The sequence below is a fragment of the Artemia franciscana genome, chromosome 9 (assembly GCF_032884065.1).
Source record: "Artemia franciscana chromosome 9, ASM3288406v1, whole genome shotgun sequence".
Taxonomy (NCBI): Eukaryota; Metazoa; Arthropoda; class Branchiopoda; order Anostraca; family Artemiidae; genus Artemia; species Artemia franciscana.
In genome coordinates this window covers 32,443,820-32,466,941 of record NC_088871.1, presented here as the reverse complement: position 1 = coordinate 32,466,941, position 23,122 = coordinate 32,443,820, and the positions used below count along the sequence as shown (strand labels likewise).

General features: G+C 36.7%; 1 protein-coding gene and 1 long non-coding RNA gene across 6 annotated transcripts in view; one reads left to right on the top strand and one right to left on the bottom strand.

Moving 5' to 3' along the window:
- The window catches only part of LOC136031287 (uncharacterized), a 76,083-nt gene that overhangs the window by 40,378 nt on the left and 12,583 nt on the right, over positions 1–23,122 (top strand). For both annotated transcript variants that reach the window (XR_010618480.1, XR_010618479.1), the window contains exon 2: positions 18,616–18,766. This is a non-coding gene — a long non-coding RNA (uncharacterized LOC136031287). The remainder of the gene's footprint in view (positions 1–18,615; positions 18,767–23,122) is intronic.
- Positions 1–23,122, bottom strand: part of LOC136031286 (ras and EF-hand domain-containing protein-like) — a 57,338-nt gene that overhangs the window by 25,858 nt on the left and 8,358 nt on the right. Inside the window, exons 1-3 of one of the 4 annotated variants that reach the window (XM_065710732.1) lie at positions 21,035–21,169; positions 7,594–8,928; positions 3,621–3,819 (exon numbers count right to left, since the gene is read on the bottom strand). In XM_065710732.1, the coding sequence (XP_065566804.1) occupies positions 3,621–3,819; positions 7,594–8,733 (1,339 nt within the window). In that variant the 5' untranslated portion in view covers positions 8,734–8,928; positions 21,035–21,169. Of the gene's footprint in view, positions 1–3,620; positions 3,820–7,593; positions 8,929–16,373; positions 16,481–17,197; positions 17,320–21,034; positions 21,170–23,122 lie in introns of those variants that run through there. The other 3 variants (XM_065710733.1, XM_065710734.1, XM_065710730.1) reach the window with 3 other exon arrangements.

The window sequence follows — 23,122 nt, the reverse complement described above, 5'->3', positions numbered from 1 at the left end:
TATCTCAACTGAACTTTACTTAAAACTATAGAAACAAAAAGACAGGATCCCAAATAAAAATGTGCTATTTTTGTTGTGATTTTAACGTTCAGGTCAGTAAAAATTTGATTTGACATCCTAGGTAAATTCGGTACAGGAAAGGAAAAAAAAAGGAGGACTTTAATGCTCAAATCAGTAAAAATAGGATAGATGGTATCCTAGCCTTGGTAAATTTAGTGCAGGAAAAGAAAACATCAGTGGTTACAGACTTCTGCCATCTTGTAGGTATAACAATCAAGTAGGTATAAACCAATACAGTATTTGGCGGTCATAAAATGACCCGTAGGTTTTTACGACGTGATGGGAACATAGGTAGGCTAATCTTATTGATTATGTTATTGTAAACTGAAGATGTACAGGATTAATACAAGATACAGGAGCGCTGTTATTGACTTTAAAAGTAGAAATCGCCATATAGTAGCGTATAACGCTAATCAAAGGCTGAAATTTAGGGGGAGAGGGGGGGGGGGGTAATGACCTTCCAGGATTCTACAACGCTGGTTGACTACAGGATGAGGATTTGATAGAAACTTTCCAGGAGCAGTTGAATATTATACTGGAGAGTCTAAAATTTGACAATTTAGAAGATGGATAGAATCATTTTTGGAAAATGATAGATGAAATTTACTGATGGTATCTTAGGGCAGAAAGATAGAAATGCAGCTATGAATATTAGTGAAAATGCTTTATATTGAATAGAGAGGAGAGGTTTATATAAGAATAATCTGAGCGATAGACCACATGAAAATAATAGGAATGTAAAGAAAGTAGAGAAAGCATCAAAATATGAATTAAAGTAAAATATTAAACATAGTAAAATATTGTTCTGGCATGTTAATAGATTAAATGGAACAGTAAACCCAGACTTGCTCCAGTTGAACATAGGAATGGGTCATAATTAGTGGTAAGAACAGACTAAAAGAGAGCCAGGCAGAATATTTTGATATGGTGCTAAACCAAGAAAACAGGAATTTTTTTTTAGAAAAACTAAAAAAAAAAGAACTATAAGAAAGGTGATAAGAGTAAATTTGGTATTATAAAGCCATTAGTGTGTTTTTGTAGAAAACAAATTACTTAGTATGATGATAATTTTTAGACTTAGAAATGCTGTAGATCCATGATTCCCAACATGGGGCGCAGGCCCCATCAGTGTGCCATGAAAATATTTTAGATGGTCATGGAATGAACCTGTACTCTTTGGCTGACTGTACCTCAGAGCTTTAATTTTGAAACAAAAACAAAAACATTTTTCATTTGATGACGTCAGATCATCATATGAGTAAATAATACATGATAGCATTGCAATAACTTTATGTGTTATATAAAAAATGTTTTATGCTGACAATTTTTTATTAGTATAAAATATGTCTAGAGGACGGCCTCCCAAAAAACATCGAGGTCTTTTAAGCTTTCATCAGGTAAATACATGTAAAAATTCCGAATTACAAGTAAAATTACCACAGGGGGGGGGGGGGGGCATCCGAGTTTTAGAAATGCTAAGGTGGGGCAAAGCCCAAAAGCGGTTGGGAACCACTGCTGTAGATCAAATTTTCAGAGGAGAATGGTGCAGTTTTAGGAAGGGGAGCGGATGCATCCATCAATTTTTTACTCTTAGATTAATAATTAACAATTGTCTAAATCATCGAATCCCTTTAGTCCCCAGTTTAAGAGATCATAAGTTAGCGTTTGATTTAATTAATAGAGGAGTTGTGGCAAAAGTCTAAGGCTTGAATCGTATGTCAGATAAATACATTAAAGTGATTAATGCTATGCATGAGAAAAACATTGCTGCAACTAACATATGAAATGAGTTTAGTAGTCGGTTTGTTGTATATTAGGGATTAAGCACGTGACGTTCTATCCATGGTTATATGGAGCATTTTCATGGTATTTGTCTTAAGGAGCACAGCAAAGCCAATGGGAGGACACAGAACTAATCCATGTGGAAGAGGAGAATCATTTAGGGAAACAAGTTTTTCTAGCAATCAAGTCTTAGAAAACTGTTTATTTTTGAGGCAATTACTTTCTTGTTGAGTAGGGAGGGGGAGGGGAATCTTATGTATTCTACTGTTCCAGTCTTATTTCTTGCTTTACTTCGTGCCAAGTGACTCAAAATATCAAGAATGCTTTAAGTTCTTTTTTTTTCTTTAGCTGAACTTCGAAGATATGAGATTAAGCACCAAGGTCAAAGTTTGATAAATTCAAACCAAATCCTTCATTTTCTTCTCTATAGTACCAAACTTTATGTAAAGTGTATTAAAGGAAAAAACAGATAGTTTATGAGCAGTTTTAGCAGTTTCTGAAACATTTAAATTCATTTAAAATGTAAATCAATCAAAAACCATTATTATTTCATACAGTTGCGCGCAGTTTGAACTTCTTAGCTCATCCTTTATGTAACTAAATAAATAAAAAAACAAGTTTTTTTTAACTGGAAGTAAGGAGCACCATTAAAACTTAAACGAACAGAAATTGTTCTGTACATGAAAGGGGTTGTCCCCTCCTCAACGCCTCGCTCTTTACGCTAAAATTTGACTCTTTCTCACAACTCTTCTTTTCAAAACAATAAAAAACATTAGCGTAAAGAGCGAGGCATTAAGGAAGGGACAACCCCTTTCATATACGGAATAAGTTCTGTTCGTTTTAAGTTTTAATGTTGCTCATCACTTGCAGTTAAAAAAACTTGTTCTTTTATTTAATGTCTGAACTTTTTGAATTAATGCGTGTTTTGATTTTGGCTCACCGCACATGTATAATTAAAACGAAATTTGTATATATATATATATATATATATATATATATATATATATATATATATATATATATATATATATATATATATATATATATATATATATATATATATATATATATATATTAGCTAAATGGCTTTATTATAGTTATGGTCGGACAATATTGATAAAAAAAGGGGTGGGGGAGGAGGCCTAGTTGCACTCCAATTTTTAGTTACTTCATAAGGCAACTAGAACTTTTTATTTGTTTTACTAACGTTTGTATTAATAATAAACATACGCAACTTCCGAATTAACTTACATAACGAACTTCTATATTTGTATATTTTTACTTAGGGAGGCGGTTCGCTCCCTCGTCAATGCCTCGCTCTTTACACTAAAGCTTGAATTTTGTCCCAATACTTTAAGAATGATCCCTGAATCACAAAGGCTGTAGAATAAATAGTTAAGACTACTAAAAACACTTTAGCGTAAAGAGCGACGTATTGAGGAGAAGATGAATGCCCTTATATACGTAATAATTTCTGTTCGTTGTAAGTTTTAATGCTGCTCCTTACTTCCAACTGAAAACTTTTTTTTATTTATTTTCTCATTGTTTTTTTTTTAAATAATACTAGAAAATCCTGCGCCTCCTTCATGGAAATTATCTCCCCTCGTGATATATTCCTCCATGGAAAGATCCCCCCACGTAACCAACATGTAGTCAGGGATGAACCACAATGTTGCTTTAAACCTGTACCCCACCAAATAAAGTACTACTCTCCCTTGGGAGGACACATCCTCCTGCATACATGCACGCCGGAATACCAAGATATAAACAAAGAATACCTGCTATGTCCCAAAGTTGCAGTCTCACAACTGTGTTTTCATCCCAATGAACCACTTTCAGAGCAAAGTCAACTCCTATTGTAGCTCGGTAATGCTGGGAGAAAAACTCATGAACGTAACGTTTAATAATTGACGTTTTTCCAGTGCCTAATTCTCCAATGACCAAGATTTTGTACAAGTGTTCATGATTATCTTTACCCTAAAATGAAAAAGGTTATTTTAAACTCAAAAAGTAAATTTAACCTTTTTTCAATTGTAGAACACAACAAGAGGCAAGAGCTCAAATGGCACTTTTGACGAGGTCGGAACCTAAAGTTTGACTCGGTACTAGAGTTATCGATTTCATCGTCCTAGCACGTCAAGAAGCACCGAATTCGTCAAAGCACTAGAAATCCCTCCAATTCCCCCAGAGATGGGATCCGGTCCGCTTATGTCAATCACGAATCTGTAACTTGTACTTATTCTTGAACTCGCCAAAGGCTAGAAATCTCCCCAACTACCCCAAAGAGAGCGAATCCGGTCCGGTTATGTCAATCACGTATCTAGAACTTGTGCTTAATATTCCTATCAAATTTCATCCCGATCTCTCCACTCTAAGAATTTTCCAAGATTTTAGTTAACCCCCCTCCACCCCTATGTCCCCGGATCCGATCCGACTTTAAAATGGAGCATCTGAGACATAAGATCTTTCAATATATAGTTTCTTTAAGATCTGATCACCCGAAGATAAACCTACCTCCATTTTCACGATTTACCCTCCCTACAGCTCCCTCCTGACCCCCCCCCCCAAAGAGAGTGGACCCAGTCCAGTTATTTCAATTACGTATCTAGGACTTGTACCTATTCTTCCCATCAAGTTTCATCCCAATCTCTCCCAGAGGCGCCATTTGGGCCAAAACTTGGGGTGGGCATGGGGCATTTGACAGAACTTGAGACTTTTATTATGAATCTAACCAACTTTCAAAGTTTACAATGATTAATAGAAAACAGCGTAATTACCCCAAGGGTCATCAGGTAATTACGCTCTTTTGGCTAATAGGCGTGCAGTAGTTCAAATCATTTGAACAGAATGGATTATGTTGGACATAATGGATAATTATGGCCGGAAAAAGGTCTTTGTGGTGGAAGCTTGGGCCCCCCTGGAAAATCTGGGCTGGGCACTTGCCCACCACTGCCCCCCAAAAACGCGCCTCTGATCTCTCCCCTCTAAGCGTTTTCCAAGATTTTGGGTTTTCCCCCCAACTCCCCCCAATATCATCGGATCCGGACTGAAGCTCTGAAAGCTCTGAGACATGAGTTCCTTCTAAATATCAAATTTCACTAAGATCCGATCACCCGTTCGTATGTTAAAAATACCTAATTTTTCAATTTTCCGAACTAACCGAGTTACACCGCCCCCAACTCTCCCAGAAAGAGCGGATCCAGTCCGGTTATGTCAATCACGTATCTAGGACTTTTGCTTATTCTCCTCACTAAGATTCATCCCGATGTCTCCGCTCGAAGCGTTTTCCAAGATTTCCCCCAAATTTCACCAGATCCCGTTGGGCTTTAAAGTAAGAGCTCTGAGTTACGAGGTCCTTCTAAATATTAAATTTCATTAAGATCCAATCACTCGTTCGTAAGTTAAAAATACCGCATTTTTCTAATTCTTTCGAATTAACCCCCCCAACTCCCACAAAGAGAGCGGATCCGTTCCGGTTATGTCAATCACCTATCTAGGACTTGTTCTTATTCTCCTCACTAAGATTCATCCCGATGTCTCCGCTCGAAGCGTTTTCCAAGATTTCCTGTTTCCTGCTCCAACTCCCCCCAATCTCACTAAATCCCGTCGGAATTTAGAATCAGAGCCTGGATACAAAATCCTTCTAAATATCAAATTTCATTCAGATATGATCACCCGTTCGTGAGTTAAAAATACCTCGTTTGTTCTAATTTTTCCGAATGAACCGTCCCTCCACTCCCCCCAAGATGGTCGAATCGTGAAAACGAGTATTTCTAATTTAATCTGGTCTGGTCCCTGATACGCCTGCCAAATTTCATCGTCCTAGCTTATCTGGAAGTGCCCGAACTGGCAAAATTGGGACCGACACAGACAGACCGAGAGACTGAAATTGCAATCGCTACGTGTCACTCGGTAAATACCAAGTGCTATAAAAACACGTTACGCCTTCCCGTTTGCCAAAAGACATACATTTATATATTGCTATTGCAGTTGATTCAGGAATGGTACTATTATTTCAGTATATTCAAAAGTAAAAAGTTCTAACGAAAACAGATTTATAGGAATTTCGAAAAAGTGCCAAAATCTTTTGAAACTGGAGTCGAACCGTAAGGCGCAATCGCCATGGTTGAAAAAAAACAATACAAGAGAATTGCACCCCAATAACGTCAAGGAACATCGCTTTTTGTACGGGAACTGCAATCTGGGTGTTGAAACGGCAGTTTGGGTGCTATTTTTGGAGTGGAATGGCTGGAAAGCATGAAAAGGGTACAATAATAATCTCCATGCTGAAAACCCCACATTTTAATAACAAGTCGTTTTGAGTTTTATAAAAAAAATTATAATCCAAAGTTGTATTTATCTTGTATATTTCCAATCCCTTTGTGTTTAAAGCAAAATATGACTTGAATTGTAGTAGACTTGCTGGGGAGATTGCTTATTCCAAGTTTTAATAGCTTTTTACCTGTATGCAAACAAATTGTGGTTTTACTTAATTATGTTAAATCGTGAGACTGCAAGGGGGAAAGCTTTTGAAAGATGGAAAATGTAAAACTTTCTGCGGTAATATTACACTATCTCTCTCAAACGTGACACAAATGATTTATGTGAGTTATCAAAATGTTCAAAACATTATTAGGATCATTCCAGAAGTAGAATTTAAATAAGTGTATTTTTGGAAGTATAGCAATGACATTTAAAATTTTAGAATTAATAACTTACGTTTTTTAGGTCTGGTACAGCTCATATGCCATCAAAATATATTTTACTACATATGCTTACCATCATTCTAAGTTATATAAATCTAAATGTGTTTGTTTGTAATCCTAGTCACCTAATTATCAACTCAATACTGACTCCACTGACTGTTTTCAACTATTATGGTCGGTAGTTTAATTATTCTATTTTTTAAATAGCCGAATTATTAATTGGTAAATTATGCAACAATCCATTGATGTGTTTTGATTAATGTTATAATTGAGAAGTCAGACCCACAGTAATCTGTTTAATCTGTATCAGCGAATATTGATGTAACCTACTATCATAGAGAGAATTCACTTAACTATTCAGATCTGTGACAAGGCTTCGCCTAAGGAATTGAAAGTGGGGCAGCTGGCCAAGTCCCTGGGGAGACCAATAAGCAGGCTGAAATTGAATAATATTCAAGATAAATAGCACTTAATTGGCCTGTTTCGACGTTTGAATTCACTCCATCCCGAAAAATGTCTGCGAAACTCCCCATAAATTATTGTCATGACCAGCTTGATATGTAAAACAACCATCTTGGTGCATAAGACCCTTTCATGACCACTGAAAGCGAGGCCGATCTTGAGGACTGAAGACCCTAATTGCCAATGACAACTACTGGTGGCGAAAAGAGGGGATATGAGAGGCCGAGGGAGGATCTATGCCTCTCCGTCATAAAATGTATCAAAGTGTGTTACTGTACAAGTGTGACAAGTCAAGACCTGAGCAACAGCACACTGACACAAAAAATAGTCTTTTCAATGTTAATCTTTCATAAGAAAAAATATTATAACATGTGTCAGAATTGGGACTGTGTGGTGGAATCAAAGCACGCATACCCACGCTCAGCCAACGGTATATTTTTATATTAAATCTCTTTTTAGGTGCAATTTTGACTTGCACCATATTTACAAATTCTGCGACAATTGAGTGCCCAAATATTCATACGATATTAGCTTACACTAAGTAAAAAAAAAAAAAATTAAAAAAATCCCAAAATAAGCTCACCATAAACTCTGACTCTATTGGCTTCGTTGACTTATCCGAATCCATCATCGCTTTTCGTTCCCTTGCTGCAGGGCTTCCAAGTGGTGAAATAGGGGGAAGAACCTTATCAAAAGAGTTTCTTTTTGCCTTAGAGGTCTTAACTGATGATTGAATTGGCTTTGCAGCCTCGCTATTTGGATAAGAAAAAGATGAAGTGGGGGACGGAGGAGGGGGGGAAACTCCTTCACTTGGTTTCTCACTTAACTGATAGGCTGGCAGTGTATCATAAACAGTAACTGGCAAAGACGAATTTTCATTTGAGTAAGGCCTCAGTGATGGGAGCATCAATGGCTTCCGTTTTGCATTGGTATCATATAATCCGCTATCAGAGTCCGTATGTGAAACATGATATTCTAGAAGGGAAGAAATACTAGAACCATAAGACTTCATTTCTTCCTGGTTTTCAAGGGAATGCGTCTTAGAAATATCTATAGCGTCATCGTGTCTATGCTTTTCTTCGATTTCTGATAATTCTAAGGCTCTTATGTTTTGTTTGGGTTCTCTTCCTGTTGTAAAATCTTCATTTATTGGATGATCATATTTTTCCAGATTTTCAATACTTTGGCTTTTTAATGTTGATCTATGTGACGTATTGCTAAAATCTGAGTCGACATCAATGGGAACATCGGCGTCTATATGTGGCCCAAAACTCAGTTTTGTCGAGCTTTCTTCCTCTGTGTTTGAAGAATTCAAAAGGTCGAAATTTGCGGTTTCAGACGACGTTTGCCTGCCCTGACGTAAAAGGCAAGTCTCTGTTTCTTTTAACAGCCCATTTTCGTCAGCCAGTTTTGTAACACTAGGCCCAAGCAAACAAACGTTGGACGATTCTAGGACGTTAGTTATTGTTGTATCTGTCATCAAGTCTTTCAAAGATCTTGAAGGAACTCCCTCAGGAAGTTTTTCAAGTGGATCCCTTAACCTGTGGTTACTGGAATCACTATCCGAATCTGGCACTGGAGTAGCTGGTGTATCATAATCCGTAGTCTGTGCCAGTGGTGTATAATAACCAGAACTGGATATTTCAGAACTATCCGGAGATCCATATCGACTTCCTTCTTGTTGTTCGTCTTCTTTAATTTCTTTGCTTTTACTTTTTTTCATTTTCCAAAAAGTCTTGTTAAACTCCCTGATTTTCGTTTATCCCCATCTTCAGTTTTCAGATTTTCTGATGTACAACTTATATCATCCGTAGGTGCAGCATGTGATCGTTGCTCTTTTGACCTTTTTTGTATTTTCCTTTCTTTCCTCCCTTTTTTGGAATCCATATGGTTGCTCATAGATGGATCACTGTGTGAACTGAAAGAGAAAAAGTGTCAAACTTAACTCTTAAATATAGATTAGGTATATAAATTTTGTTCCTCGTTTTTAGGTATGGGTGGTTCCTTTCCAAGCAACGGGTTCTTTTTTATGGGAAATTGCCCACGCTTGACCTCAAAAAGGCTGAAATTCCCTCTGCTCCTCCATTTTAATTCCTTGTATAGTATCAAGATGAATTATATTCTAAATGTAAATAAAGCGTAGGGTATGCATGTGCGAATAAAGGGGATCATCGGGCTGGCCTCACCCCGCGAAACCCCAATATTGTTGCTATTCCCCTTACCGTTCTATATTTTTTTGTTTTTGCCGTTGTGTTATGTTTTTACCTCCTCCAGTCCACTCTTCCGAAGTGTATTCATCCGTAAATATTTTACCTTCGGTTTTATTGTAATTGGTCAATTTTTTGGTCCAACTTATTTTATTACTGTTCTGAAACTAGGAATTATTCACAGATGGTGTCTGAGGCTCTTAGTAATCAACGACAGTGGGATAAATTTCCAAAAATTTAGAGGGGGGAGGCAAAATATATTTTTCAATCTGTAGGGGGAATGTATCATTTTTTAAATGTTTTCAATGAAAATACGAAAGAGGTTATTTTTTTAATTTAGAAGGGGAACAGCCCCCCCCCTCAAGGCCAATGCTCAACGAGTATCTTTTTTTCTATGTTTTGTGGGACTACAGATCTGGAATTCTCTTCCAGGGGGTATAAGGCTCGCAGAGGTGTTCGCCAGTTCAAGAATAAGCTGAAACGTTAGCTTCTTGGAAGTTAATAATAATCAGGGTTCGATTTTTTTTTTGGGGGGGGGGATGTATAACATAAGCTACGAATATATAGTAGGTTGTGAGTATGGAAACAACCACCACGAAAAACCCAATGGGTTTTCCAGTGGCTTTTGAAAGATAAATAAAAAAACAAGTTTTTTTAACTGAAAGTAAGGAGCGACATTAAAACTTAAAACTAACGGAAATTACTCCGTTTGTGAAAGGGGCTGTTCCCTCCTCAACGTCTCCCTCTTTACGCTAGAGTTTGACTCTTTCTCTCAATTCTACTTTCATAAAACAGTAAATAATTTAAGCGTAAAGAGCGGGAAGTTGAGGAGGGAACAAGTGACGTATGAGCTCTTGTTCTTTTCAAATTGGCATTGCTTGGCATTTTTAATCTACGGTCGGAGAGGTCAGAAGAGCCAAGAGCTCATATGGCATGAGCTCTAGCAAAATTCAAAGAATCAATAGATTCATTTAAAAGGAAAATCAGAGGCTTAACGCCGGTCGGATTTTAAAATAAGAGCTCTGAGAAAAGGGATCCTTCTAAATATTAAAATTAATTAAGATCCGATCACCCACTCGTAAGTACAAAATACCTAATTTTTTCTGAGTTTTAGTTTCCCTTCAGCCCCCCAGATGGTCGAATCAGAAAAAGCGACTTTATCAAGTCAATTTGTGCAGGTCCCTGACACGCATACTAATTTTCATCATCCTAGCACATCCAGAAGCACCGAAGTCGCCAAAGCACTGGACCCCCTCCCCCAACTCCCCCGAAGAGAGCGAATCCAGTCCGGTTACGTCAATCACGTATCTAATACATTTGCTTATTCCACCCGCCAAGTTTCATCCCGATCTCTCCACTCTAAGCGTTTTCCAAAATATCCGGTTTCCCCCTCCAACTCCCCCCCCCCAATGTCACCAAGTCTGGACAGGATTTAAACTAAGAGCTCTGAGAGATGAATTCCTTCTAAATATCAAATTTCTTAAGATCCGGTCACCTGTTCGTAAGTTAAAAAAAAACCTTTATTTTTCCAATTTTTTCGAATTAACACCCCCCCCCCAACTCCCCCAAAGAGAGCAGATTCAGTCTGGTTATGTCAATCACGTATCTAGGACTTGTACTTATTTTCCCCACCAAGTTTCGTCTTTATCTCTCCACTCTAAGGTTTTCCAAGATTTTCCCATTTCCCCCTCCAACTCGCCCCAATATCACCGGATACGGTTGGGGTTAAAAATAAGAGCTCTGAGACTCGAGGTCCTTCTAAATATTAAATTTTATTAAGATCATATCGTCCATTCTTAAGCTAAAAATACCTCATTTTTTCAATTTTTTCTCTCCCTCTAGCCCCTCAGATAGTCCAATCGGGGAAACGACTGTTATCAAGTCAATTAGTGCAGGTCCCTGAAACGCTTACCAATTTTCATCGTCCTAGCACGTCCAGAAGCACCGAAATCGCCAAAGCACTGGAAACCCATCCCCCCAACTCCCCCACAAAGAACGGATCCGGTCCAGATATGTCAATCACGTATCTAGAACTTGTGCTTATTCTTCCTACCAAATTTCATCCTGATCTCTCCACTCTAAGCGTTTTGCAAGATTTCCGGTTTCCTCCTCCAACTCCCCCCAATCTCACCGGATCCGGTCAGTATCTGCTCTGTATCATCTTTGAGACAAGAGGTCCTTCTAAAAATTAAATTTCATTAGAATCCAATCTCCCGTTCGTAAGTTAAAAATACATCATTTTTTCTAATTTTTCCGAATTAACGAATTAGGTCCCCCCAACTCCCACAAAGAGAGTGGATCCGGTCCGCTCATGTCAATCACAAATCTAGGACTTGTGCTTATTCTTCCCACCAAGTTCCATCCCGATCTCTCCACTCTAAGCGTTTTCCGGGATTTTCGCCCCCCCCCCCTGCGAACTCCCCACATGACACTGGATCCTGTTGGAATTTAAAATGAAAGATCCGAGTTACGAGGTCCTTCTAAATATCGAATTTCATTAAGATCTGACCACTCCCTCGTAAGTTAAAAATACCTCATTTTTTCTAATTTTTCAGAATCAACCCTCTCTCCCCCCCCCCCAACTCCCTCGAAGAAATCGGATACGTTCCGGTTACGTAAATCACGTATCTAGGACTTATGCTTATTTTTCCCACAAAGTTTCATCCCGGTTCCTCCACTCTAAGCGTTTTCCAAGATTTCAGGTTTTTCCCTCCACTCTAAGCGTTTTCCAAGATTTCAGGTTTTTCCCTCCAATGTCACCGGATCCGGTCAGGATTCAAAATAAGAGCTCTGAGACACAAAATCCTTCTAAATATCAAATTTCATTAAGATCTGACCTCCCGTTCGTCAGTTAAAAATGCCTCATTTTTTTTCGAATTTTTATGAATTAACCGTCCCCCCACTCTCTCCCCCCCTCAGATGGTCGAATCGGGGAAAAAACTATTTATAATTTAATCTGGGGTGGTCCCTGATACGCCTGCCAAATTTCATCATCCTAGCTTATCTGGAAGTGCCCAAACTAGCAAAACCGGGACAGACCGACAGAATTTGCGGTCGTTATATGTCACTTGGTAAATACCAAGTGCCATAATAAAAGCAAACCGGCAAACTTTAAATAGCAACCGGAATAAGAACAAAAAGGATTAGCCTATTAGTGTTGGTTATAAGAGTATATCTAGGCATTAGAGGGCGGGGACAGTACTGAAAATGAATATTGGATTGGTAATTTTGGGGCTGGATTTCTCTTCTAAACTAGCTACAACAATAGTTCAGTCAATACCTTCTTCTAAACTAAACATTGCTGTAACAAATGGTCACTTCAATGCATTCATAAATTTGTATTTTATTAGATTTTCGAAGTCGCTTTCAGTTTAATACATAACGCCCCTCCCCTCCTAAAGGCTATACAACACAGTCGTAGGATATACCCAAAAGTTTTGCAATTTTGTTGGTTTGTGCTATTTATTTATTTATTCTTTTCCAACTATTTCACGTCAACAGTTGACCCATAATGCCCAGTAACGGCAATTAAAAAACAATCACTAAACTTTTGTATATAGCCTGAGACTATATCCAGGAATTAGGGGGAGGGAAGGCTGGGATGCAGCTGCTGTAAAGCAACTCGGAAAATGTTTTTAGGCTACTGTGATAAGCATCACTGCGCAAGATTTATGCCTCTGAAGCTGAATAGCCCTCTCTCTAATTTTTGATCACTTTAAATCCATCGCTGGATTTAGCTCCTCCTACACTTGCTGGTCCATACTATAGGAAATTCCAGATTTAATCAAACAGTTCGTGGTAACGAACTGTAGTAAGGAGCGACCCGGCTCAATAGTAACCAAAACTCTAAAAAATGGAATTTTGATGCCAATACATACATCAAAAGAATCGCATTTTAATGCTGATAAGTTTCATCAAGTTTAGTCTTACCCATCAAAAGTTACGAGCCTGAGAAAATTTGCGTTATTTTAGAAAATAGGGGGAAACGCCCCCTAGAAGTCATAGAATCTTTACGAAAATCACACCATCAGATTCAGCGTATCAGAGAACACTACTGTAGAAGTTTCAAGCTCCTATCTACAAAAATGTGGAATTTTGTATTTTTTGCCAGAAGGCAGATCACGGATGCGTGTTTATTTGTTTTTTTGTTTGTTTTTTTTTTTTCTTTTTCCCAGGGGTGATCGTATCGACCCAGTTGTCCTAGAATGTTGCAAGAGGGCTCATTTTAACGGAAATGAAAAGTTCTAGTGCCCTTTTTAAGTGACCAAAAAAATTGGAGGGCACCTAGGCCCCCTCCCACGCTAATTATTTTACCAAAGTCAACAGATCAAAATTCTGAGATAGCCATTTTATTCAGCGTAGTCGAAAAACCTTATAACTATGTCTTTGGGGACGACTTACTCCCCCAAAGTCCCCGTGGGAGGGGCGACAATTTACAAACTTTGACCAGTGCTTACATATAGTAATGGTTATTGGGAAGTGTACAGGCGTTTTCAGGAGGATTTTTTTGGTTGGGGGAGGGGTTGAGAAGAGGGGGATATGCTGGGGGAACTTTCCATCGATAGTTTGTCATGGCGGAAGAAAATCTCCATGAAGGGAGCACAGGATTTACTAGCATTATTTAAAAAAAATGAAAAAATAAATATGAAAAAGTTCTTTCAACTGGAAGTAAGGAGCAGCATTAAAACTTAAAACAAACAGAAATTATTACCCATTTGAGGGGCTCACCTCCTCCTAATACCTCGCTCTTTACGCTAAAGTATTTTTTAGTAATTTCAACTATTTATTCTACGGCTTTTGTGATTCTGGGGTCATTCTTAATGAATTGGGACAAAATTTAAGCTTTAATGTAAAGAGCGAGGATCTGACAAGGGGGGGAACCCCCTCATATATGTAATAAAAATATGAGAATACAAAAGTTCTTTACTTAAGCTAATTTATAAGTTACATAAATCTTTTACTAATAAAAATATTCGTAAAAAATCAAAAATTCTAGTTGCCTTTTTAATTAACCAAAAAACCGGAGGGCAACTAGGCTTCCTCCCCCGCTCTTTTTTTCTCAAAATCATTCGATCAAAATTATGAGAAAGCCATTTAGCCAAAAAAAAAATGCAAATTTTGTTTTAATTATTCCTCTGCGGAGAGCCAAAATCAAAACATGCATTGATTCAAAAACGTCCAGAAATTAAATAAAAAAAACAAGTTTTTTTAACTGAAAGTAAGGAGCGACATTAAAACTTAAAACGACCAGAAATTACTTCGTATATGGAAGAGGCTGCTTCCTCATCAACGCCCCGCTCTTTACGCTAAAGTTTTTTACTGTTTTAAAAAGAAGAATTGAGAGAAAGAGTCAAACTTTAGCGTAAAGAGCGAGGCGTTGATGAGGAAGCAGCCTCTTTCATATACGAAGTAATTTCTGGTCGTTTTAAGTTTTAATGTCGCTCCTTACTTTCAGTTAAAAAAACTTGTTTTTTTTATTTAATACTCCGTAAAACGTGATCCAATCTGACGTTTTTGGTATAAGTGTTAGGCAAGGCATTTTAAAAAAGGCTTTGGAATTAAACTAAGAATTAATACTAAAAATGGCGGAGTAAGAAAAAAAACTTCTATAAAAATTGCCTCTGTCAGGAATTGAACCCAAGAGATTTAGAGTAGATTATCAACACCATATCGACTGCGCTATGCAGGCTTTAAAGGAGACTTTTTTTCTAATTTTTCCGAATTAACTGTCCCTCCACTCCCCCCCCCCCCAGATGGTCGAATCAGGGAAGTGACCATTTCTAATTTAATTAGAAATCAAATTAATCTGATTTAATCCAATTTAATTCATCACCTAATTAATCAAATTTAATTAGGTCCCTGATACGCCGGCCAACTTTTATCGTCCTAATTTATCTGGAAGTGCCCGAACTAGCAAAACCAGGACCGACGGACAGAAATTGCGATCGCTATATGGCACTTGGCTGTTGGCCAAGTGCCATAAAAATATTAGAAGAAATACGAAGAAATTTAGGAATAAGTTAAGAAGTGACAATAGATTCTTTTAGCTTCTCCTAAGAAGGAATAAACTTGAAATCAATGGGCTATGTAATGAGAAGCAGAAAAAAGGAAGGAATAACAGTTACCTCTATTCTAGGCATGTATGCAAGGATTGGGATCTGTAGAAGAGAGGTTGATAAAGTGCCAAAATTTTGTTGAAATAATACGAAATTATATTCTAAAGTTTTCGGGTGGGCGCTCTAGCCCTCTGGATGTGGACTTGACTGTTTTTACGAGAAAGGAGTCTTGATTATGGTAAAAAAAAAAAGAATCAGGGTATTGATGAAAACAAAAATATCAGTATCTGGAGGCTCTCGTAGTCTCAAATCATCAACAATGTGAAGAAAAATCTTACCATAATTAGATCTGAGGCATAAGGGCATCACGTTGCATCGAGTTTTTTCAATGCTGATGTTCTTAAATATGTATTTTAACAATTATCTGTATCGGGCACGTATACAGGAATTTATTTTATAATTACATGAAAATAGAGTAAATCTAGGGAGCATGAAAATAAGTAAATCTGGGGATCCAGGGAGAATACAACGGCCCTTGTGCATATGCTTGACCAAATGATCAAACAGAAGAAGCCTGTTGAGGAGGGGGCTTCTCTTTATGGGACGCAAAATTGATTTAAAACAAATAAAATGCAAATTATATGAAAAATATAATAGGAAAAATACTAAAAGTAAAAAATTCTGGGTTGTGTATGGGATGGATTCAAAGGACTCCTCTAGCTTTCGGGTCTGGCCTTAACAATTCCAGTTTAAATTGTTCAGGTCTCATTTCTTATATTAGCGTACTTTTTAGAGCAATACTAAGAGTAGAATTTTATTATTTTTCCTACGCAGATGGTCAATGCCCAATTTTGGTACAATTTTCACTTACATTTTCACTCATATATCGTTCAAAGAAAGCGCTCAAACCTGTCAAGCTAAAACAAAATACCAACAACAAAAAAACAGTTAACTGATCTGTCTGGGTCCCTGGTTTTTGACCCACCTGTCTTTGGCCCCTTCCTCCCCCTATTCCACTAGATAAACTTTGTTGGGGATAGTTGAGTACAACGGTCACTGGATAAAACAAGGTAGTTTGGTAAATATGTTCGATCTCTTACCAAAGGCAGTGACAAGAATTGCTACCCATTTACCATTTTCCTGAATAAATTATTTTGTTTACGTTTCCGAAAGGTTCACAAGACACTGATTAAAAAACTGAAGTATGTTTCTGTTTCAATTTTTTTGAAGCCTTACAATATGTATCCTTAGTGGATATAGGAGAAGCTACATAAAAATAGAAGCCAAAGCTGAACACGGAGTAGAGTTACAGGCAAGGACCGGTCATTCCTTTCTTGATATTATCTTCACAAAATCGATTTTTTTTTTCGAATTTGTTATTGAACAGTTCACGGGAATTCTTCAAAAGCTAAGTATAGAAAAAAAACATGTCCATTGTAACTTGAAGCTGAAACAGTGAGTAATTTGAAGAAGTAATCTCTTACGCAATTGGTGCAATTGTAAATTATTCATGAAAAACAATATGGCTTTTTATATTGAGTGATCTGGCCGATTAAGCCCAAGAAATAACTTCCTAAAATTTTGTATTTGAAAATTGAGGGCTATTCGCCCCTTACTAGAAAAACATCCCCTGGGAAAATCTCCCCACTTGTAGAATTGAACAACCAAAGGAAAAATTAGACAAACAAAAAGAATTAAGAAAAAAAGGATGGAATATTCTACCTAAGAACAAAGAAATGAAAATGAAGACGACAAACGGGTTTATGGCCAGTAAATGAAAGTGAAGAGAAACAACAAAAATCCAACGAATATTACGCCCGTATGTAACAAGGCATCTTCAGCGTAAAAAAAAATTGAAACTAAACTAAAAAAATGTATAAAACTAAAATAGATTAAAATAAATGTACAATATACAGTTACTTACATTTACAATAAACAACTAACTTCATCAAACCACGAAAGTAACTGGATTAAAAAATCTAAAATAACAAATGAACTAGAAATATATTATTGCGACATAATTTTATGCAAAGCTTTTGATGCTGCTATTCTTTTAGGTTTGTTACTTGAACTAATCCCTTGAACATTCTGCAATACTTTATTTTTGAATACGGGTTCGTTTTTTTAAATAATACCATAAATAGGACCAATATGTCTATTACCAGTATCTCTATTAATTGACAAACCTGAAAAAACGTTTTTCGGATTATAAAAGATATGTTCTACCGATCCCGTAGTGAAACTTCCTGGAGGTATTGTAAATTTTAGAGCATTATCCATTTAATTCCGGTGCTCAACAAAACGCTCCACAAATGTCGGTACGTTCGATCGACGTAAAACTTGCCGCAAGAGCAAGGAGTGCTGCACAACCCACTTGCCAAACTGTTATGTGTTACATCCTTTCCAGAATTTAGAAAGCTACTCGATTGTCTGACTGATTTAAAACAAGTTGACATATTATTTTTCAGTGAAGTCCGTTTAATTTTGTAAACTAAACGGAAAAAAGTCAAGTCCGTTTCCCCAAGAATTGGTATGTAAGGTAAACACACCAAGCTTCAGACCAATTCTTGAGGAGAATTGCAGGAGAGTCGCGTACGGGGAGAGGGTGATGCCCCTTCCCAACCATTTTTGGCCAGTCGGTAAAGTAGTGGTGCGTAGCGCAACTATTTAACTGGCTCATTTTTTTTTTTTTTATTATTAGGGCATCCGAGCTCATTGAAATATATGACGTAAAATCAATGACAGAAGATAAGTCTCATTCGGCAAAGAACGAAAAATGAAGTAATTTTAATAGATATAACAATCAAACCAGGCGGTAAAAATGACTAGCTACTTAAAAATAATTAAAATTGAAATTTATCGCCCGTCCCTAAATATTTTGGATTGTGACGCTTCCGATTCGGATTGTAGAAGTTATTCTACATCTTACATTCTGCCTATATTTTTGAATACTAGTTGAATATTCCCAAATTTCTTCTTTTCTTCATTATTTTTATTGTTCATACTTTCTTTTTGGCTGCTCAATTTTGCGTGTGGGAGAAGTTTTACGCGGGCAGGGAAAACACCCGGCAGTGTAAACTAAGATTTTAGTAGTTTTTCAAGGGGATGGAGGGATACGCCTAACACTGGAAATTAAGATTTTGGTATTGTTTCAAGGGGATGGAGGGATACGCCTAGCACCGAAAATTAAGATTTTGGTAGCTTTGTACAATCATGAAGAATAATTTATATAAATACGAGCAAATAGCCAAAGACAAAATTTTCTGACAACTGGACTCTGAGGATGTTTTGAAGCCAATTTGACTCAAGTATGCGTCTGTTAGATTTTTCCCTTTTTTTCAGGTTGGTAACTGCGTGGTCCACCAGTATCAGGATCATTGTATAGATGGAATCCATCTGTATTGCTCTTTTACACAATTAACATCCAGCAAAATGATGCCAGTATAAGAAACTGGACCACAATTCTGAAATTCGAACCACCAGTAACATTTTAGTAAGATTTTTGTGTAATTCAAGCATATTTTTTTCTTCATTTTCTTTGTCAATTCTTTACGTAGATAACTTCGAAGACCACACTGCCTTTCCATGACGAAAGTAAAACAGTTCAAAACAGGGATGAAACCTTTTTATTGACAGTGAATAGATATAAAATTATTTAACTTGATATTTCGAACACATATACAGTTTTCATCATCAGCAGTAAAACCAAAAAAAAATAATAAATAAAATAACTGCTGATGATGAATATATGTGTTCGAATATCAAGTTAAATAATTTTATATCTATTCACTTTCAATAAAAAGGTTTCATCCCTATTTTGAACTGTTTAACTTTCGTCAATTCTTTATATTTTTCAAAGGTACCTTGCTTTCAAATAGAATGAAAGTGTGGCTTTGTATAGCTGTACTAATGTAGACAGTGGGTTTTCTTCATTTGGGAATTAGACGCTCTGGATAAGCAGGCATAGGCGTAGTAAGCAGAAGGTGGGACATTTAGAAGAATTTGCTTCTAATGGGGGGGGGGGACGAGTTCAATCCCCGTAACCCCCTTCCTGTATTTGAAAGTAAGAATACTTTTGAAACTACTTTGAAAGTAAGACTAAAAAATAATGCAAACCCACAAAATCATCGAGGTTCAACATGTAGTTTGTGGGGCTAGGATGTATTTCAAATGAAAGCAAATCGGAAAATCCATTAGAAAGCAATTTGCTACCTGTAACTAAGTAAGAATTGTGTTGTTATAGTCTTTAGCTCTTATCAGATAAAAATAAAATAAAATCTACCATATGATTCCTCACTGAATGATCTCTTCAAATATAATAATTACGGTTATTTTGATTCCATCCCTGTTGGCCCTAATTGGGTCATATATAACACTAATCTGTATAAAGTTGGCTAATTTTTTGTCAGTTTTTTTTATTTTATTTAAAATTTTGGTTATGGTTGATGAATAAGTCTTAAAAAACATGCAAACATACTGCCGGTTAGATTTTGAGACTCGTGATTCAGTTTTTAATATTGGTGGTTCTGGAGCCATTCCGCTGGTACTAATGTTCCCAATCAGTGATACTGATGTGTTACACGAGGTTTTAATTCATAAAAAACATGGGGGAGGGGGACAAAATACATTTTTCGAACTATAGGGAGGGGGGCCTTTTTTTAATAAAAAGGAAGAGTTCTACGTGATGGGATTCTTGCTATTTTGGAAAGTAGCTGAGTTTAGTGAATGAAACCCTCATGAATGAATCTAGAACCGAAGATATGTTCTGGGAAAGTGTTGCCAAGTTGCTTTCTCTACCCTTCCTTATTTCCAACGTCTAGAAGATTGAACATATGACATACTTATCACAATTTTGAAAAGAAATTTGCTTTGCCTTAATTTCGGGTATTCAGTCTCTTTTTCATTGGATCTACTTTTTGGAAATACAATCTTTATTATTCCGGTGGGATTTTAAGCCACATCAATGTTTTTTTTGTTTTTTTATTTGAGAAATAAACTTACAAATCTTTAAATCCTTAAAAATCTGGATTGGGCAAAATTATTAAGCTCAAAACGCTGTTCTTGTACCTCATTTCAGCAGTAGATTAATTTCTCTAGGTTTCCCTTTTAAAACACAAAGATTTTAAAAAACATCAATGTTCAGTGTCCTTTGTAGGGGCGGGGGGGCTAAACCCTTCAAAATAACTTCCCATTTGGATCATTGTGGCTCCGGATTCATTACTGAGAGTTTCAGTCCTCTAACTCAACTACATTCCCAGACCAATATGTGCCCCTAATTTAAAATTTTACCGCAGATGATGTAAAAACATACGAAGTTTAGGATAAATTGTAAACATCTTAAAATTTTGGGGATACACGACCTTAAGAAGGACGAGTTGAATCGAATCGTATGTACCGAAATGTCTATCCCAGTCACTAAAGAAGATAATAAATGGCTAAATTGCATGCATAAAAAATGTTTTCTATGTTCTAAAAAGTATTAGACCCTTCCCTCCAAATATTACCGGTTTGTACTTTTTGGTCTTTTAGACAAAGGAAGTAGCCCCCTAAGTCCCAAGTATCCCCTATGTACAGTTTTTTTGTTTTGCAACGTATTAAAATGAGCAAAAAAAACCTTTCTGCATTGAAACGTAGAGAGAATTTACCGAAAAAGACAATTCTACTAGAATTGTACCTCATTCACCTAAGTTTTTTTTTAATTTAGGGCTCCTCGAGTCACCCCTCTGTCCTCTCCCGAAATAATAAACTTGTATATACGTGCCTTTTATTGTGTCAGTAATTCCAGCAGTAATAAACCATTATAGACAAGTAGTTTTACCTTTACACAACTACCTATCTATAAGACGAAAAAAACTAAATCACTGCTTTTCAATGAAACGAAGAATAAGATACAAAATTTGGATGAATTTCGTTGCATCATAACGTGTAACTAAGGAAGTTTGTGAAAACTCTTTTTTAATGATTATTAAATGAAAAAAATAAGTTTTTTTAACTGCACGTAAGGAGCAACATTAAAACTTAAAACGAACAGAAATTATTTTGTACAGTAAAGGGGTTGTCCCCTCCTCAACACCTCGCTCTTTACGCTAAAGTTTGACTCTTTGCCACAATTCTGCTTTTTAAAACAATTAAAAGCTTTAGCGTAAAGAGCGAGGGATTGCAAAGGGGACAACCCATTTCATATACGGAGTAATTTCTGTTCGTTTTAAGTTTTAATGTCGCTCCTTACTTTCAGTTAAAAAACTATTTTTTTTTTATTTAATTTCTGAACGTTTTTGAATTAATGCATGTTTTTATTTTGGCTCTCCGCACATGAATAATTAAAACGAAATTTGTATATTAATTTATTTTTTTGGCTAAATGGCTTTCTCATAGTCGGACGATTTGAGAAAAAAAGGAGCGGGGGAGGAGGCCTAGCTACCCTCCAATTTTTTGTTACTTAAAAAGGCAACTAGAACTTTAAAATTTTTGACGAACGTTTTTATTAGTAAAAATATACATAACTTACGTAACGAACTTCTATATTCGTATATTTTTACTACGTATATGAGAGGGTTCGCCCCCTCGTCAATACCTCGCTCTTTACAGTAAAGCTTAAATTTTATCCAAATTCCTCAATAATGACCCCTGAACTGGCACGTACACAGGGAGGAGCCTTCGGGTCTGAGCCCCCCCCCCCCGAAATTTTGTGAAATGTTTAATTTCCCCATGATTTCTTGGGAATTCTGGCAAAAGTAGGACATTTATTAAGAATCTAGATATATGTGTGAAGCCTTTTTTTGGGGGGGGGGGGGATTTTACGGCATGCAATTATCCGGTAAGTCACTACCCAATTATTAACCCAATTTCTGTCTAACCTTTTACCCTCTTTGAAGTAATTAGCGATTGTAATGTTATTTTTTTTTTTTTTTTTTTTTTTTTTTTTTTTGTAAAGAGAGTTTGCTTTCCACATTACAATAGAATTATCCTTGATGTTAGGGCGTTTATCCCCCCCCCCCTTTTTCAGGATAAAGTACAGCTTTTAATGGACTAACTTTGGAAACTATCATTTTTCATTAAAATCAATGTTTTTGCAATAGAAGAACTACCCCCCAGATCACCCATATTGCACTGTTAACCCTAACATTTCCCTTTCAGTGGGATATAATAGATTAATCACTGGTTCTAAATTGCTATGAACATAACCTGAGCCTAAAACGTACTTTTGAGGCTTCACTCTTCTCCCCTTTATCCGTTACAATACTGCAGATTAAAGCTAATCTGTATTCTCCGACATACGTTCTTTTTGCTTTTATTTAGTTACTAAATAAAAAAAAAGTGCTACTTTATATCTGCTGTTTCGAGGTTTTGGCCCCACCCCCGAAACAAATTCCTGCGTACGTGCCTATCCCTGAATCACAAAGGCCGTAGAATAAATAGTTGAAATTACTAAAAATACTTTAGCGTAGAGCGAGGTATTAGGAGGAGGTGAACCCCTCATATGCTTAATAATTTCTGTTCGTTTTAAGTTTTAATGCTGCTCCTTACTTTCAGTTGAAAAAACTTTTCCATTTTATTTTTTCATTTTTATTAAATGCTAGAAAATCCTGCGCCCCCTGCATGGAAATTTTCTTCCCGCATGAAAAATTCCTCCATGGAAAGTTCCCCCACCTAACCCCCTACCCTCAACCCCTCCCCCCAACCAAAAGAATCCCCTGAAAACGTCTGTACACTTCCCAATAACCATTACTGTATGTAAATACTGGTCAAAGTTTGTAACTTGCAGCCCCTCCCAAGGGGACTGTGGGGGAGTAAGTCATCCCAAAAGGCATAGTTATTAGGTTTTAAGACTATGCTGAATAAAATAGCT